Source organism: Lissotriton vulgaris, chromosome 2_1 (assembly GCF_964263255.1).
Source record: "Lissotriton vulgaris chromosome 2_1, aLisVul1.2, whole genome shotgun sequence".
NCBI classification, from domain to species: Eukaryota; Metazoa; Chordata; class Amphibia; order Caudata; family Salamandridae; genus Lissotriton; species Lissotriton vulgaris.
The window spans coordinates 1,727,019,359-1,727,036,320 of NC_141687.1; the positions used below are offsets into that span (position 1 = coordinate 1,727,019,359).

Below are 16,962 nucleotides of genomic sequence, written 5' to 3' on the forward strand. Positions count from 1 at the left end.
ATAGAATATACATAATAGAGTGAATTATTAGAAGTGCATAAAAAAGGAAGAACAGGAAAGTTTATATTGTATCCCTGAAGAAGTGGCTTGTAACCACAAAGCATATTGGCTGTAGTGCTTAGTTGATCCCAATAGTACACTAATGCTCATGATTACTCTCGCTTGTAACATTCAGTATTCTTGTTATAAACCATGTGTATTACTGAAGTTCAATGAATTGAGATGATAATTGTACTTTTTCTATGATTATTACACTTTTATTTGTTGCCAGACTGGCATAAGACTGATATCCAGATATTCTTCTAATGTTGTAATCCTTATAATTTCTTATGAAGTAAACATTCTTTTGTGTGAAATTATTGCTCCCAGTGCTCATGTATGCTTCTTTATGAAATTATAAGTTAGTATGGTTACTGACTAATTGAGTAGGAACTTGCCCAGCGACAGTGGTCATCTGATAATCCACTATTAAAATGCACTCTGACATTTAGCATCCTATTGTGATCCACACCTCCTCCTAACCAGCATCAGATGGCAGACTATGAATTTTTGTATGCACTTCATGTAGGCCACCTTAGGGGTAGAACTAGCCTGGGGATGGAAACTCCTCTTTCACTCCTAATTTACCCACTACTCCAAGTGCCTAATGGGCCCTGGCCTTAGGGGTTGTCATCACATAACCTATGAGGGTAAACAGATTTGCATACCAAAGGCAATGGGTTTTTAAAGCTCCCTGTCTTGGAACAATAATCTATTGGTGATCCGTCTGTAGGGGGTGTAAAACACCACCCTCCTCAGCAGTCTTTGTTTCTGACCTCCTGAGAGTGTGCACTCTAAACCCTGGGGGTCAGAAACTCATCTGTGGTGGCATGCTGGTCAAAACCAGTCAGCCAGCACACTAATAGTTGATAGGTTTTCAATGGGCATCTCTAAGGTGCCCTCTGGGTGCAGGCATTAATAAATCCATCACTGTAATCAATGTGGGTTTAATAATACAATATGTTTGAAGCTAAACATCTTTGGTTTCACTGAAGCTTGCATGTAGCTGAGGAACTTGTTTTTGACTAGTGTCCAGCACATTTACTTAAAATGGCTTCCCTGGTCACTTGTACTGGAAGTAATTAAACTGGCCAGCACAGGGGCATGTCTGCTCCTGCAGATATGTGAACATATGTAGAATAGGGCACGCTGTCATTGAGCTATAAGGCCTGCTGTAGGGGTGACTTACCTATACTGTATGCAGTGTCTAAAGGCATGACACACAAGGATGCGTGCCATGTTGTGGTTTCACTTTTGTCTTCATAAAGACATGCAGCCTGCAATGGCAGTCTGTATGAGTTGGTTAGGGGTCCTTTGGGGTGGCATAACACATGCTGAAGGTCCCAGGGTCCCACTGCAGTCATCTTGCCGTAGGAACAAGGGGTGCCAATTACTAGGGACCTATAGGGGGTGCTAAAGGTATTGCCGATTTGGGACAAAATTATACATTTTATGTAAATAGATCTGGCACTGGGGACCAGGTTAGCAGGAACCCAGTGCACATTCTCCCACAATTGCATTGAATAATAGGCACAAAGTGAGTTCCCATTTCTAAAAGGGGCGCTTGACTACAAAACCACACCCCCAAATAAAAGAGAATGAGACTAACCATTCCCAAGAGAGACTTTATCATCTTTGTGGAAAAAACTGGAAAGGCCGTCTGCATTACCATGGTCATTCCCTAGTCTGTGCTCCACTGTAAAGTCAATATCATGTAGGGAAATGGACCACCTCAACAGTTTCATTTGCAGCAGCTATCTGGGAGACCTGTTGTCAGTTTGACCTAGGAAGTGAGAACCAAAAAAGTACAGTCTCAACTTCGTCAGGGACCAAACCACAGCAACAGCTCCTTCTTAATGGCACTCCAAGGCTACTCTTTGGGGAGTAACCAGTTACTTATGATAGCAAAAAGGTGGTTATGGTCATTATCCTTGATTTGGGAAAGGATCACTCCTATCTCATGTTTGAAGGCATCTGTCTGTTCTCTTGACTGCTTAGAATAATCTGAAGCTTGCAGAGCTGGTACTGACCACATTGCTTACTTCAGAGTGCCAAATGCCTTTTGACAGCTCACTGTCTAGTTTACCTTCTTTTGTATCTTTCTGGGAGTCAGTTCTGTGAGGTGTGTCACAATGAAACCATACCCCTTCACAACCTGCTGTAGGACCCAGTCAGGCCAAGGAACACAGTTACTTGAGTCTGGGTGGTTAGAGCTATCCAGTCCACATTTGTCTGGATCTTGGGTTGTAAGAATGGAAACTTGGCCTCCACCACCAAGGTGGCCAAAGTATACTGCAGATCCCTGCCCTATCTTGCACTTGCTTGCCTTCATACTGAGGCCTACACTCTGCAGAGCCTCGCAAACCTTCCCAAGGGGGAACAGGTGATCCTGCCAAGTGGAGCTATAGACAGCAATATCATCAGGATATGCACTAAAATAGTCCACCCCAGCAAGTACTTTGTTCAGCAGCCTTTGGAAGTTGGTTGGGGAATTCTTTAGTCCAACTGTCATTACTATAAATTGATAATGTCCATCAGGGATTGAGAATACTGATTTTTCATTTGCCCCAGGGGTCAAACCCATCTGCCGGTACCTTTATGTGAAATCAAATGCACTGAGAAATTTGACTGCCCTAGCCTGCCAATCAGTTTGTCTGCCCTAGGAATTGTGTGTGCATTTGTCTTGGTCACTGCATTCAGGCCCCTATAGTCCACCTCAGCTCTGATTTTCCACCCCTGGAATGACGTTTTGGGTCTGACACAAATAGACTGGCCGATGTTTCAATGACTTCCATTTGCAGCATACTTCTGCTTTGATGCTCTCTTTGACTTGATCAGACTGCCTGCATATTTTATTTTTGACAGGTAGGCTGTCCCCACTGTCCACATGATGTGTACACCAGCTTCTGTGACCAAGGTTCAATGAGAAGAGATTAGCACTTAGGGTTGGAAGAGGGAAGGTCAGGGAAAGGTTCACTCTCTTCTTGATACGCATCAGTGACCACCTGCATGGCCACATCAGCCCTGTCATGGTAGGGTTTAAGGCAGGTCACATGGGCCAACCTCTTGGGGTTCCTAGAAGTGTCAAGGTCCACCAGATAGGTGGCTCCCCTTTTCTTTCAAGGATAGTGTAGGGTCCACTCAATTTATCCTGGAGAGTCATGGGAGCCACCGGCTCTAAAACTCAAACCTTCTGCCATGGATGCAACTCTATAAGTGCAGCCATTGGTCATACCAGAGCTGCTGGCACTCTTGACAGGCCTCAAGTTTTTGGGATGCTTTCTCCATGTATTTGACTGCTCCTCGAAGCAGCAGACAGATTGGACATTGTATCCAAGTCTACAGACTCCTGATTCCACGGAGCCTCCAGTCCTTCGAGAAAAACATCCAAAGAACCATTCTGGACCTCGGTTATCCCTACCATTCTGAGTCGAAGGACTCTCCGAGAAGCAATCCGGACTTCACAGCAGATTAATACTGCTCAGACCTCGACAACCTGCAAATAGCACCGAGGTCTCTCACCCACTCCAGCCACAGGCGCTGTTAGCAAGACTAGACCCCCTGGTCTCATTTTTACTAATTGAATTCGGGGAGGATTCTAAAGTAATTCAGGCAGGCAAATGCTTTTAAAACTTTAGTCCTGAGGATGATCCCAACTAACTAGAGCAAAAAGGGATCGAAACGTCGACTGTTGTAAACACTTTCACAGCCTAACCATTGCGTTCTACCTTGCTGTGTCTAGTGTTTTTAGGCAATACTTGAGATTTGTATCACCGAGTTAAAAGTGGCCAAACATTGCTCAAATTTGCCTGTGTAACCCTTTTCCTTATATGTTGTTTGTTTGTCTCAAAGTATGGTACAGGATTGTGCCTTCTAACCAAGTATCACCTTCTTATCATTTGAAATAAATACCCTGCCCGGCTGGGCAGAGGCAAATATAGTCTCCTATTATGGCCTATATTATTGTGTTCATGTTGATTCTGATAAGCTAAGGACCTTTGTTTTTTGAGAGAATTCTCCATGTACTCAGCCATCCTTGAACGTAGGCCAAGTACACAGTCCACTATGTACTGTTTAGGATCTTTGAGAGGTCTCTCCCAGCCTTCCTTCACTAGACAATATGGTCCCCTTACAGGATGATAAAACATAAGATCAAAGGGGGAAAACCTACTCCTTTCTTTGGTACTTCTCTGAAGGCAACAAGTAGGCATGACTAAAGGATATCCCATCTCCTTCTGAGTTTGTCAGAGAGACCTATGACAATGCCTGTCATGGTTTTGTTGAATTTCTCAACTAAACAATTGCTTTGTGGTTGATATGGGGTGGTGAACTTGCATGTCACTCCACATTCGCAGAAAAGGTTTTCAGGTAGCCAGACATGAATTTACTAATTCTGTCTGACACCACCTCCTTAGGAAAGCCCATCCTAGTAAAGATACTAATGAGGGTCCTGGCAACTATAGCAGCAGTTACAGTCCTAAGGGGAAAAGCATCAGGGTAGCTTGTGGCATGATCCACTACCACCAGTAAAAATCTGTTCCCTGACACTGTTGGATAGTCCAGGGGGACAACAGCCCAACCACTGGAAGTAGAATAAAGGGGACCTTTGGCTGGTTGCTTGCTTTGCCATTCGCTTGGCAGGTTTTACAGGAGTTACAGAACTCCTTCACCCTCAAGGAAAAACTGGCCAGTAGAATTGGGTGAGTAACCTACTCCAAGTTTTGGTATAACCAAGGTGCCCAGCTAAGGGGATGTTTTGCTAGACAGAGTAAGAACTCTCAATTATGCAGAGGCACTACCACTCTTCTAGTGGCACCTGGTCTGGAATCTCCTGTCTTAGTGTACAAGAGTCCCTCCTTCCAATAATTTCAGTGGGAACCACCAACATCTCTCTTTTCCTGGTCAGAAGCTTAGTGTCTCAGGCTCTCAAGAGTAGGACAGGTCCTCTCCGCTTGGCACATCTCTTCCTCAGAGTGTCCTACTAAAATTGGGAGCTCTTCCAGGTAAACTCTCACGCTCCTGGGGTTCAGTTCCCTTTGGGGCTGACTTGTCTTCTCCTAGAGGAGAGGGGACCTGAACTTGTGACTGATTTGGAGTAGGGTTCCCAGCCTTCTTGCCTTTTCTCTTGTAGGGTTGGGACATTATTTCAGGCTCCAACTCATCTTTTTCGCCATAGCTTTGCACTGTGCTCTTGTTTCTACACACACCCTTTCATGCAATGCTTCATGGGTCTTTCTTTCGACCTCAGGCCAAGCTGAGGACTCCAGATCATTTCTTAGCAGACAGGCTCCAGGAATTGCAGAGGATACCACCCCCTTCTTTTGGTCAGTAACCCATCCCCATGTTAAGGACACCACTGCAATGGGATGGACTTTAGCCTGGTTGTTAGCATTGAAGACTGCAAATGTTTCACCCATCAGTTAGTGTTCAGTATCAGTTTCTCTGTCATCATAGTGACACTTGTACCTGTATCTCTCAGTGCTTCAACTCTAATACCATTAAAATGTGGCTATTGTCTGTACTTCTCCAGGTGACTGGCCCAGACAGCTAGGGCAGCTACATACACCCTACCCCCAGAGACTAAAATTGCTTTAGTGTGCTCTCTGACTTGGTCAGGGCACACCTGGGATCCCATCTGGAGGCTTACCACTGCATTAGGAACTTCAGGTACCCTAGGGGGATTTTTTGGGGGACAGATAAGGTCTCCAGTTCGGTGCCCATTGGCTATGTAATTAAAACATCAAACCTTCTTCTGATACTAGTTCTTACCCTGGTACCCACCCATGGTGTCTGTATTGTCTAATAGCCCACACTCCTGAACCAGTTTTGGGGGCCTTTAGAAGATTCTTCGTTTATATATTTGGACTGGTCCCCATATTTCCCTTGGGGGGCTTAGTAACCCTTTTCTTTTAGTCTTCCCCACAATGAGTTATCTTGGTTACCCTAGTCTTGAACCAGTGGTCAGACTTCTTTTCCAGTGCTTAAGGAGAAATTGGGCCTAATTCTACCAGGTACTGATGCAATCTTCCAGAAACACAGTTACTTAACAGATATTGTGTCACAAGAAGGCTATAAAACTCATCATAGTATTGCACCTTGTAATCTTTTAACCATCTACCTAGCGTTTTCACTGAGAAGTCAATAAAATCTACCAGGTCTAACTTGAGGCTTTGCTAGTCTCCCTGAAGCTGATCCTGTAATCCTCAATGGTGATTAAAGCCCTCAATCAGGGTATCCTTCATGAAGTGATAGGACTCCAGTGTCAGGAGCCTTTCCATGCACTTTCCTAAAGAAAAAGGTCCCAGAGTAGAGAGCCACAATAATTCCAGCTGTGTTTCCTCATTTTACAAGCCCTCTCAAAGGCTGTACACCATTTGGTGATACCATTACCCTCTACATGTTTGGTGAGAATACCTTTGGGGTTCTTAGAGTCAAAAGTATCATCTTTTACCCTTTTCTATTTCCACAAGTAAAGCCTCCAGTGCTATCCTCTTTGCTTGTTTTTGAAGATCAGCATATTTACTACCGACTTCTTCTGGGGCACAATCAGTGGTATTGATGTTAGTGGGGTTGCTGATAGAATCATCGTCCTCTTCAGCATCCCCTTCCTCCATCTCATTAGAGGCTTCTTTACCTGCCATGGTTCTATTCCTTTCTGCAAGCAATGTTTGCAGATGAGCTTTAGTGGATTTAGACCCCATGGCAAGTTTCCATGCTTGGCAGAGGGCCTTAGGTTTGACCAACCTACGTTTTTGTTAGGGGCCCAGGTTGAGCTCCTGTGAAAGACCTGCTGCCTCAGTCATGGCATTAAAGTAGTTTTGACTTTTTTAGGAATTAAAAAATAAATCCTAGATGGATGTTAAAAGGTCTACTAACTAAAACACCTTAAACCTCTAAACAGTTTAAACTGGGGTACTTAACAAATAATCTTCTATACTTCCTTTATGTGAGCAGTAAGTCCATCTTTTTCTTTATTAATGCTCACAAATCCGAGGCTCTACCAGATTTCACAGACAAGAATTACCTCCCAGTGATTCTAGTTCTAAGAGATGGTGAACTAGAGATAAACCAACCATACAAATTGAAGCATAGTGCTTATTCAAGATAAGGCACCGATAACCAGCGGACAGAGTACTTTGAGCTTCCATTTGACTGTTATCTGTGAGGCAGTCTAGTCTGCTCCTTTCTATATGGGAAGGTCAACAACACCCAGTGTCATATGGTTCACACCTTACCCATGAATGTGATTGTCTCACAACAGCTTTTCGTGCTGCAAACAGTGCATGTGCTCATTATGTGCTTGGAATTCCCTTTGAATGACAGTCCCATTTCAGCACAATGATGGACCTACACTGATTTTCTCTTTTTTTCTTTCAGTGAATGTAACTAAACCGTGCTCGCTGCTGACAATGCCAGTCGAGGTCACGTACAACTCCTGCACCAGCGTCGTTGAAGTAGGCTACTGCCAAGGGCCCTGCATGAGTTCTTCAATGTAAGTGGCAGCAGGCCGAGGGTACCAGACAAAGATGGGGTTTGGGAACGCGATGATACACACATTCAATTGTTTGGAAAACATCTGTCACTGGTTATTTCATGAAGGACCATGGATCTAGCACTATGAAGCCCTTTCTATTCACTCCTCTGCACAACGTTTCTACTTTCTATATATTACTCTCTCATATAACTCTTATTTACTTTCATTCTTATTTTCAAACGCAGATTCCCAGGCTCTCCATGCTCAGCTTCTCCTCTTATCTCTAACCCTCTGTGCTGTTTTTTTGTACTTTTCTGGTCCCTTGCCGTAACCCCTGTTTTCCTTCTTTTTGTTATTTCCGCTGCTTTTGGATCTTTTTGTGCTTTGTGCATCAATTGCTTCTTCTCATCTATAAATGCTTTTTGCTGTTTTAGTGTCTTCTACTTAGAAGAATGGGTTTGTTTTCACTTACAATTCAAAAGTCTTCCTCACTGAAAATATCCTTCCAGATATCACCCAATCATGCTCCTCCCTGCACTGAGCAAAGCACCAGAGAGATTAGCACTAGAGAAATTAGTTACTTGGCAACTATCAAACGGTTTTAGGAAAATGGTTGATTTGAGGCAGTGATTTGGCCAGACTTCTCACCACAGAAGACTTGAAACACGACTTAGACATAGGCCATTCTATTTTTTTAGATCTCTCCAGAGCAATAAATGCAGTTGGTGGCCATATAGTCGTTATTTTAGTAAAAGAAGTAGGGATAAGCGTCTCTGGACTCAGAGGGTTTGGTTCATCCTTAGATGAAAGACTCGAATAGTTCGAATTTGACGATGTTATCACAGACCACACACTCAAGTACCCTTTGGATTGCCTCAACAACCCTCCCCAACTGCCATGTTTATCAAAGTCTATTTTCTAGTATTGATTACAGTGATTCACTCCTGTGTCTTATTCCTAAGCAGGTGGTGCTCAGAACATTGACTGTCGAGATCAGAAACCTAATTCCTTCCTAGCCCACAGCTCGTGAGAGTGGTCCAACATTAGCCGGCTTCCAATTTTTGAAGTTTAATCCCAACAGACTTAAATTAATTCATTGGCACAAAACATATTGAGCACGAGGTATGACGCTCATTCCCTCCTAAAAGCATGATCCTTGCAATCCTCCTTGACAATGATGTAACTCTGCATACTCAAATCAGTGCAGACTGCAGCTCGAGTTACCAAATCGTCCATCTGCTAAGAAGACGACTTAAATGTATGCAATATGCATTCCATGATTGTTTCTTCCCGTGCAACCTCCAAGCCTGCTCCAGTCACAGCTTATCTCTTGGCATGAGGGTGGAACTCGTGGTGAAGCTGCAAGGTGTACGCAATGCAGCAGTTTGTCTGGTCTGCTCTGTTAGGCTTCATTAAAAAGGAATCTTCATTGGCTGCCTGTGAAGCAGAGACTTCAGCCTGGCGCCTTAGCCTTATACACAAAGCCTTTGCACGGATCTGGCAATTCATCCCAGGCTAATTTAAACTCATTGTACAAGTCTGCTCGACCTTTATGCTACAAGAGACAACTGTTATTGCAAATACCTGCAAAAAAGTAAGAAGAGACGTTGGTCCTTCAAATTCATGGAGCCAAATCACGGAAGCAACAGCTTTTAGCCGTGAGACAGAAACCCCACCTTTTAGCCAGCATGAAGGCTCTTAAGCCCAATTTAATTTTCTAGCTTTTTTTAATGCATCTCCATCTCAGCACCAGTATACTACTGGGGTAGTGTGCTTTATGCCATTCGAAACAGTAAAGATGGGTGCATTAAGAGGTTTGATATAACAACCATTCCCACAACACCATCACCTTCTTCTGATAAGCACCCAACATTTTTACAAAAGAATACCTCGAGTCAATTGTAAACAGCAAAATACATTCTACTGTAAGTTTATTAATTCTGTTTATTGCAGTCTTTAAATCGTATTGTTGTATCATCAACATAAATTTCATGGAAGAAGATTCGCCATTGTGCAATCTTGCCAGACATGTACCACTGCGCCACAGTTTCTCAAAAGAACACCATATTGTGAGATGATTCTAACAGCCTGATTCATGTAGCTAAATTGCACTCGCAAAGGGCCAGATTCTCAGAATCTGGCCCTTTGCGAGCGCAATTTTTGCATTTGGTATTCATGATACCAAATGCAAAAATCGCTATTTAAGAATTCGCATATTTGCGTGGAATGGCATTTAAGGAATCTCTAATAGAGATTCCTTAAATGCTATTCATGACACACAACAAAATAGCGATTTTGGACTTTTGGGGCCGCTATTTACCGACAGGTCAGACCTGTCGGTAAATAGCATAAACTCAGAAAAATGCTTTTAAAAGCATTTTTCAAAGTTGCATGTAGCACACACACATGTCCTTTGGACATGTGTGTGCGCAACACCTGTCCAAAAGTGCATTTTAGGGGTGCTACAGGGCGTCCTTTGGACACCCCTGTCACCCTTAAAATCGCTATCTCAGTTGCGAGTAGCAAATTGCTACTCGCAAATCCCCAATCATTCCAATGGGCCTCTTGGCCCATAGGAATGAATGGGGAGTATTTGCGAGTAGCAAATTGCTACTCGCAAATAAAGAACATGTAGGAATCGCTATTTAAGTAGCAATTCCTACATGAATGCCGTTTTGCGTGTCCTCAATAGCGAATCGCTATGATTCGCTATTAGGGACACGCAAAACGGCCCGTACATGAATCAGGCTGTAAGTTATTACCCCTCAGAGAACATAGGGCCCTATTTAGAGTTTGGTGTAGCAGGATTACTCCCGAATATTTGGGCATATTATCAAGAACAGCGTTAAAAATTATCGGCGGTTTAGCGGCAGAAAGCTGCTGCTAAAACAGCGATAATGGGCTTGATAATATGCCCTTGAGAATTCCCATAGAAGCCCAGGTTCTGTTGTCAACCTGGGCTTCTATTGGAATTCTCCAGAGCATATTATCAAGCCCATGATCGCCGTTTGAGCTGCAGTTTTCTGCCGCTAAAGCGGCGATAATTGTAACGCCATTCTGGATAATATGCCCCATTGTTTGTTAAATAAGGATTTTTCCTTATAATGACAGCTCCCAAACCACTCTGCAGAGCGATAACTTTCGTACGACTTTTTCAATTATTTGTCTTAACGGCACATTAGGTGGGAAGGGTATTTATCACCATACGTAAAGCCAACCCCCACTTTTCGCTATGCACAGCAGAGTGTTGGCTGCCTGTCGGGGGTTGGGCATAGGCCCTGTGTCCAAGGGGGGGTTGCCTTTATGTATGGTAATAAAATATGACTTCACATAAAAAAAAAAACAGAAATTCACTGAAAATAGCAAAGGTTAAAGCGTAGTTACAGTTAGGAACTGTAAACATATCTTTACATTTCACACAAAAAATAAAGGTTAAAGGGACATTATAGTTAGTTGAAAAATGTAATAAAATAAAACAGTTTTAATTAAACAAAACCACTGAAATTCACCAGTAATACTTACCCAAGTAACTATAACTTGCGCGGTCGCCATGCAAAGATTATGAATAAATATACATCACTTATTACATGTTCTATGACATCACTCCAACATTTGAAATGGCATCAGTGATTATAAACTGTGCATGGCGGTCTCAAAAAACACCGAAAGGGCAAGCCTGGAGCTCTCTCGAACAAATTCCTCTTGAAATTGACCCCTGCTGCTGCAAGGTCCTCCTCAAGCTCCAGATGTCTTGGAAGCTTGAATATTTTATGAGTGCTTACTTTTCAGGGTTTCTTGAGCAGCTACTCTTGGTCACTTCTAAAGGCTCCCAAAACCTCAATAAGAGTATGTAGGGGCCAGGACTCACACCAGGAGAGACCAACAGCAGGGTCCATTTGCTACCAGTCTGGGGGGCACTTCGGAAAAGAGACCAGTTTCAACTTGTTATGTCCCTAAAGATACACAGGACATCGGCCAGTTGACCCTTATAGACAACTTTTTAGTCTTGGGTACTAGTGGGGGCAGGTTCGGCCCTTTAGGTTTCCACACACATTTTTAACAGAAGTGTGAGCCCACTTTTCTTCTTCTGCAGGTCCAGAGAGTGTTCTTAGTGGTAAATGAGGTGCCACTTTTGTAGAATTCACAAGCCAGTGGGTAGCCGTCAGGCTGAACACTTCCTAACCACAAGGAACACTTTTTCAAGGACAAATGTTCCCACTTTTGGAGCACATCCTGTTTGCCTTATTGCAAACTACACCACAGTGCGGGATTCTGAGGCAAATCCAACAAAAATGATTCTTGCTGTCCCTTAAGGGAGCTTGTGAAGCAGCCAGGGGTGTATTTAGGGAAATGAGCAATCCCCACATCCTCCGCTATAAAAAATGATTTAAGTTTCAAGTTTATTTTTCAAATTGTTTTACACCTGAGGTCTACAATCATTAACATAAGGAACCAAGCAAAATCCACATCACCATATATAAATGAACCCAATCCATGAGATATCCCTTATCAATCATTCACTCATAAGATTGTTGTGATATTTCTCCCATTAAAAAATAGGTAAGAAACCTTTTAAAAAATGTATACATTTTAAAACTAGTCGTGGGTGGTAAACTCCGCTATCGTTAGCAGAGTTTGCCACACTTAGTGCTCTGATTGGAGCACGGAGCTCGGCAAAAACTCTGTTCAGCGACGGTGAAATCACTTATTTCTATTTTGCTTATTTTTAATGTATTAGTTAATGCTTTGCATTTCACTAGAGAGGTGAATTTCTGGAGTTTGAATGGTGCAATTTACATTCTACCCTCTGCTTGACCTGAAGCACGAGTCAACTCAAGCAAACAGGCCCTACTTGTTCTCTCGTGCGCACAGGGCTGCCCATTTGTATGGGTGACTCTGAAAGGGGTGCAAGAGCAGCCATTTCCCTCTACTCTGACTCTAAAGAAACGTGGGCTCCTACCATTTGCTCAACACACTGACAAGTCACCGCATGGGCCTTCCTGCTACTGTGAGCCCTGTCAGTCCGCAAGCACACGCATATGCCACTGGATTCAAGCTATCCTGGCTGATGAGGGGTGAACCAGAAACCAGTACTAAGATGCTTGTTTCCGGCCCAAGGAGAATCTGGCTTGGCAGTTCGGGCTGGACTGTTCCCAAGAGACATGAGAAGGAATCTCAGTGAAGTGGCATCATGCAGCAGTTAACTCCTAATTATATTTGCTAAAGACTATGCAAATGTGCTCATAATTCCAGGTCCAAGTCTTACTAATCGTGTTGGCAGGGATGAGCTTATTGAGCAAAATTGCTGTCACTCTTATTTTTCACCCAGGTTTTCCAGTGGAAAGGCCTAAAACATTTTTTTTCTCAGATGTTGTTTTCACACCCCATATGGGGAAGCACTGGCAGGGCCAGTTGCCAGCAAGCTAATGCTCATCAGCCAATGGAGACTCAAGCAGATAAAGTATAACTTTTTAAAAGTCAACTCTTAAGTATTTACAAAAGATCAGAGTTCACCAATGATTTCTTTTTTTAAAGAAATATTAAAACTAGTAGTTTAATTGCCTCTGTAGTTTATCCTAATCCAAAGTTAGTAGACTTATTATTTTATTCAGCACTTTAGTATTTCTTATAGGACAGCTACAGGTCTTCACAAGGAAAATAGCTTTTTTGTTGCTAATCACAGCAGTTACATGTCAAGATTGAAGTCTCCCAAGTGCCACTTTTAAAAACTAGACATCTTACCATGTGGACTGCTAAGGGATGACATATTTAATATTCCGAAGCAGGGTTCCTTACTGTCAAAAAGGTTAGCCTGTACGTTTAAAAGCTACACAGGTTGGCCCGAAGCCATGTTTTTTGGCCACGCTACAAGATGGTGCAACAAGTGTAGTAGTTCATAGGTGACATTTAGCTTTCCATGCCACTAGTGCACCATATACTATGGATTTACTGTAAAAGTAAATACATCAATTGTTTATTAGCTAATTTTACTATGTTTTAGAGGTCAGAGAGCATATCCTGGGGCCTGGACGGTGGTGTCCCAGAGTGCAAAGTTTAAAAAAGCAGCAATATAAGTAAAAAAAAATGGTGGTTGAGTATGCAAAAAATGCACTTTCTCACATATATAGTTAAGCTTACCTGCTCTCATTCAGAATAAAGAACTGGCACCACTATGAAAGAAAGAGTCTGTCAGCATGCCCCGGAGTTCCCTGTCCGCATGGATCTGCACAGAGCAGCACTGATAGGGAAATGTAGTGGCGTGCATTCCCATGCATTGTTCCAGTCTGTAGAGATCTTAGAGAGGCAGAAGAAGGTGAATGAGATGAGGAACCCAGTGCCAGTCCTGTTAACATGTACTGCTTTACTATCACACTCTTAGAGGCAGTCCCATTCCCAGCCTAAAGGCCTGGTTTAGACTTTTTCTGTAAGGAAAAGACTTCCAGTTTGTAGAGGGCCTGCTAACTACGGATGGGAATCCACTGGCAGAAGTTCCTACTTCATAATATCTAATGGTGAGAAAATTTGAGCTGAAATATTCTCCTCAAGAGTTAGTTCCTACTCCACAAATCAGAGTTTTTTCTGTTAACACCACAATCTAAATCCTGCCCTCATTTTACCCGCCAAAACACCCGCAGGTAAGTATTGTATTTTTTTTTTTATTAAATACAGTGTCATTTTTCCCAGTGCTAATACTAATTTACTCTTTGGAAAAACGACAATTATTACAATGGAAAACAAATTGGCATGACGTGAAAGCATTGCTCCTCTTTCTGCCTCCCACCTACCTCAATAAGTAACGGGTTGATTTATATACCAGCGGATATGGAATCATTATCATCACCATGGTGGAGGGCACTCCAACTGGCGTATTTCAAGATGTCCACTGCCTGTGCAGACATCTCTTGAATTTTCAGGAACCCCCTTCATGACTCTTCCTGGAAATTCACTGTATATGTGACTGACGCTGTATGTCAAATGTACAACTTTTTTTTATTTTCATTAAGAAAATCCAAAAGCGGAATATTCGTTATGAAAATTATAAAAAAAATGCCTCCCTCTCCATGGGAGTTTTCTCTTATGGCGAAGGGGGCATTGAGCACTTTTCAATGCCCATTACCGCCAGGTTTTTCCTGGAAGGGACGGGCATTGAAATTTGGCTGAAAAACTGCCCATCTAAATTAGGTAGGTAGGCAGGTGGATAGCCAAGCCTCAGACATCCCTTACTCTACTCGGGCCGTCAGAGGGATTTCAATACAACAAAGATAGAGTGGTCTCCGCCATCATCACACTTATGGGCCTCCCCACTCTAAATCAGCTCAGTAGACCATATAGTTGGTGGGGAGGGAACTCGGCCCCAATTCGGACAGTGTTCACTTTCTGTCAACATAAAAAGCAAGCACCTTAATCAGCACCGACAGCACGCCCCCAACCTCGGTTGCTCTTCTTTTACTAGTGATGTACTGAGGCAGCTTCAACTGAATATATAAGTTACTGTATCTGAGGTGGAATACCAAGCCTGGAATCTCTATGACATTTTTTAGTTTGTGGAACCTTAAATCACCTTAAACAATAGCTGATTTGAGTTTGAGCAGATTTGGGTTGGCCAAGACTACATATAATCCATTTTAGGAGTTTACAGTTAAATATCATGATGTAAAAACATTTCTTTAGCAAGAACCCTTCATGTAAGACAATGCCTTCTGTAGGAACTTTAAAACCACCGCATTTTGAAAAATCATTGTGAAAACACATCCCTAAAATACAACACATATAAACATGATCTTCTTAATTCTCTAGCAAAATTAAATTAATTTAAAGTTCTTCGAAAACCACCGAACAAAGCTGGGCATCATTTTATTGTGTGAAATGTTGCTGCAACTGAATGTGTCCGCCTTAAACCAACGTAATTAATCTGATAATTTCTGGAATTTTTCTTCACATAACTTTTCATTCTCACTTTGATGTTGCTTTGTAGGTATGTTCTGACAACACAAAGCATGGAACGAAAATGCTCCTGCTGCACAGAGGTCGAAATGACCAGGAAGGAGGTCAGCCTACTTTGTGCAGACGGAAGTTACATAGACTACTCTGTCAATTCTGTGGCTAAGTGCGACTGCGTGACTGCCGAATGTGTGGTCTAATGGGACTTCGGAATAGAAAACGAAGAGAGACGACACTGCAACATACTCGGTCACGACTGCAACCAGATCAGAATGCTGAATACAAAAACTGCTTTAAAATGAATGTTTCAAACAATATAAATAGCCCTCCTTAAAATCGTCTCTAAAATTAAAAATGTTCCTCCTTAGTGTTTCTTGCTTACCAACAACTGAGGTCGTAAGGTGATGATATCTGATTTAAGCTTTGCTGTAATAAAATTACTTGCACGATGTATTCGTATTAAAATAGTGTTTCTGAGCTGTGACAATATGTGCAGGCTGGAAGAATTTTCTTCAAATTACAGATTTTTAGTTCAGATTCAGTTGCCTTCATGAGGACTAACTCACACCTTGGAAGGTACTCTCTCTCCTAGCCAATGACAAACACCATATAAGAGGTACTTTAGAACCGGGCTGTAGTGCTAAAACAAATGCAAACATACAATGTACCGATTTAGGTATGACAATTATTTGTGCTAGCTCTGGTATTAGCCAAGGTCCCGTTCTTAGGTGTTACAAGTCAGTAGTTGCCCATGGCAAGTGTGAACATTGGAGCATGGTACATTCAAAACAAACGTAGGAATATGTGGTTTCTTTGCCATTATTTACAATGAACCAGTGTTATATGAATAGTTAAGCAGACCCGGATTTTCACCTGTGAGGCGGGTAATTAATAGTTGGCATGATCGCATGCTTATTCCCTTTGCCTAACAGGCCTGACAAAATTCCTTCTAAAAAGATTATGTGAAAACCTGGGATGATAGTGGCAGTTCCTCCAGCAGGAAGTACTCATATTGAAATTACTCTTAATCGAAAATTTCACTACCAGTGCTTATCTAAGGTTTAGAAATTATCTCATGGTTTTCAATTAGTGCTGTTTCTTACCTGTTACTTAAAAGGAGCGTGCTTTTTATTTTTGTTTTTAATTCTGCTTGTCAAAAATTTCTGTGATGAATAAACCAGTTGCATCTTTAAAGTGTCAGTTTCATGAGCCAAATTACTCTGTGATTTCATCGTTTTATTATTGTAAGACAAATACAGTGAATGGTGTGACTTCCACGCATAGGAATCTATTAACCTTAATATAGCAGTAGCAGATTGGACTCAATGCACATCCACGACCGTGTCATAATGGTAACCTCTTGTTCGTCCCTTAGCCTCATCAGACTTTTTCTAAGGCATGGGACTTGGGAAAAGGGCAAAAGTTACAACTTCAAACCCTTTTTACTTTCTCCTCATTCTGACTTCATGACCCCTACGAGGAATGGTAGCATAGACAGTGCCAACAAT

The 16,962-nt window shown here is 42.3% G+C and overlaps 1 protein-coding gene across 1 annotated transcript in view; it reads left to right on the plus strand.

The window, feature by feature from the left end:
* The window catches only part of LOC147733200 (mucin-5AC-like), a 224,208-nt gene extending 207,560 nt beyond the window's left edge, over positions 1-16,648 (plus strand). The window contains exons 36-37 of the mRNA XM_086956009.1: positions 7,417-7,531; positions 15,489-16,648. Of these exons, the coding sequence (XP_086812135.1) occupies positions 7,417-7,531; positions 15,489-15,654 (281 nt within the window). The 3' untranslated portion in view covers positions 15,655-16,648. The remainder of the gene's footprint in view (positions 1-7,416; positions 7,532-15,488) is intronic.
* Positions 16,649-16,962: the final 314 nt, after the last annotated feature.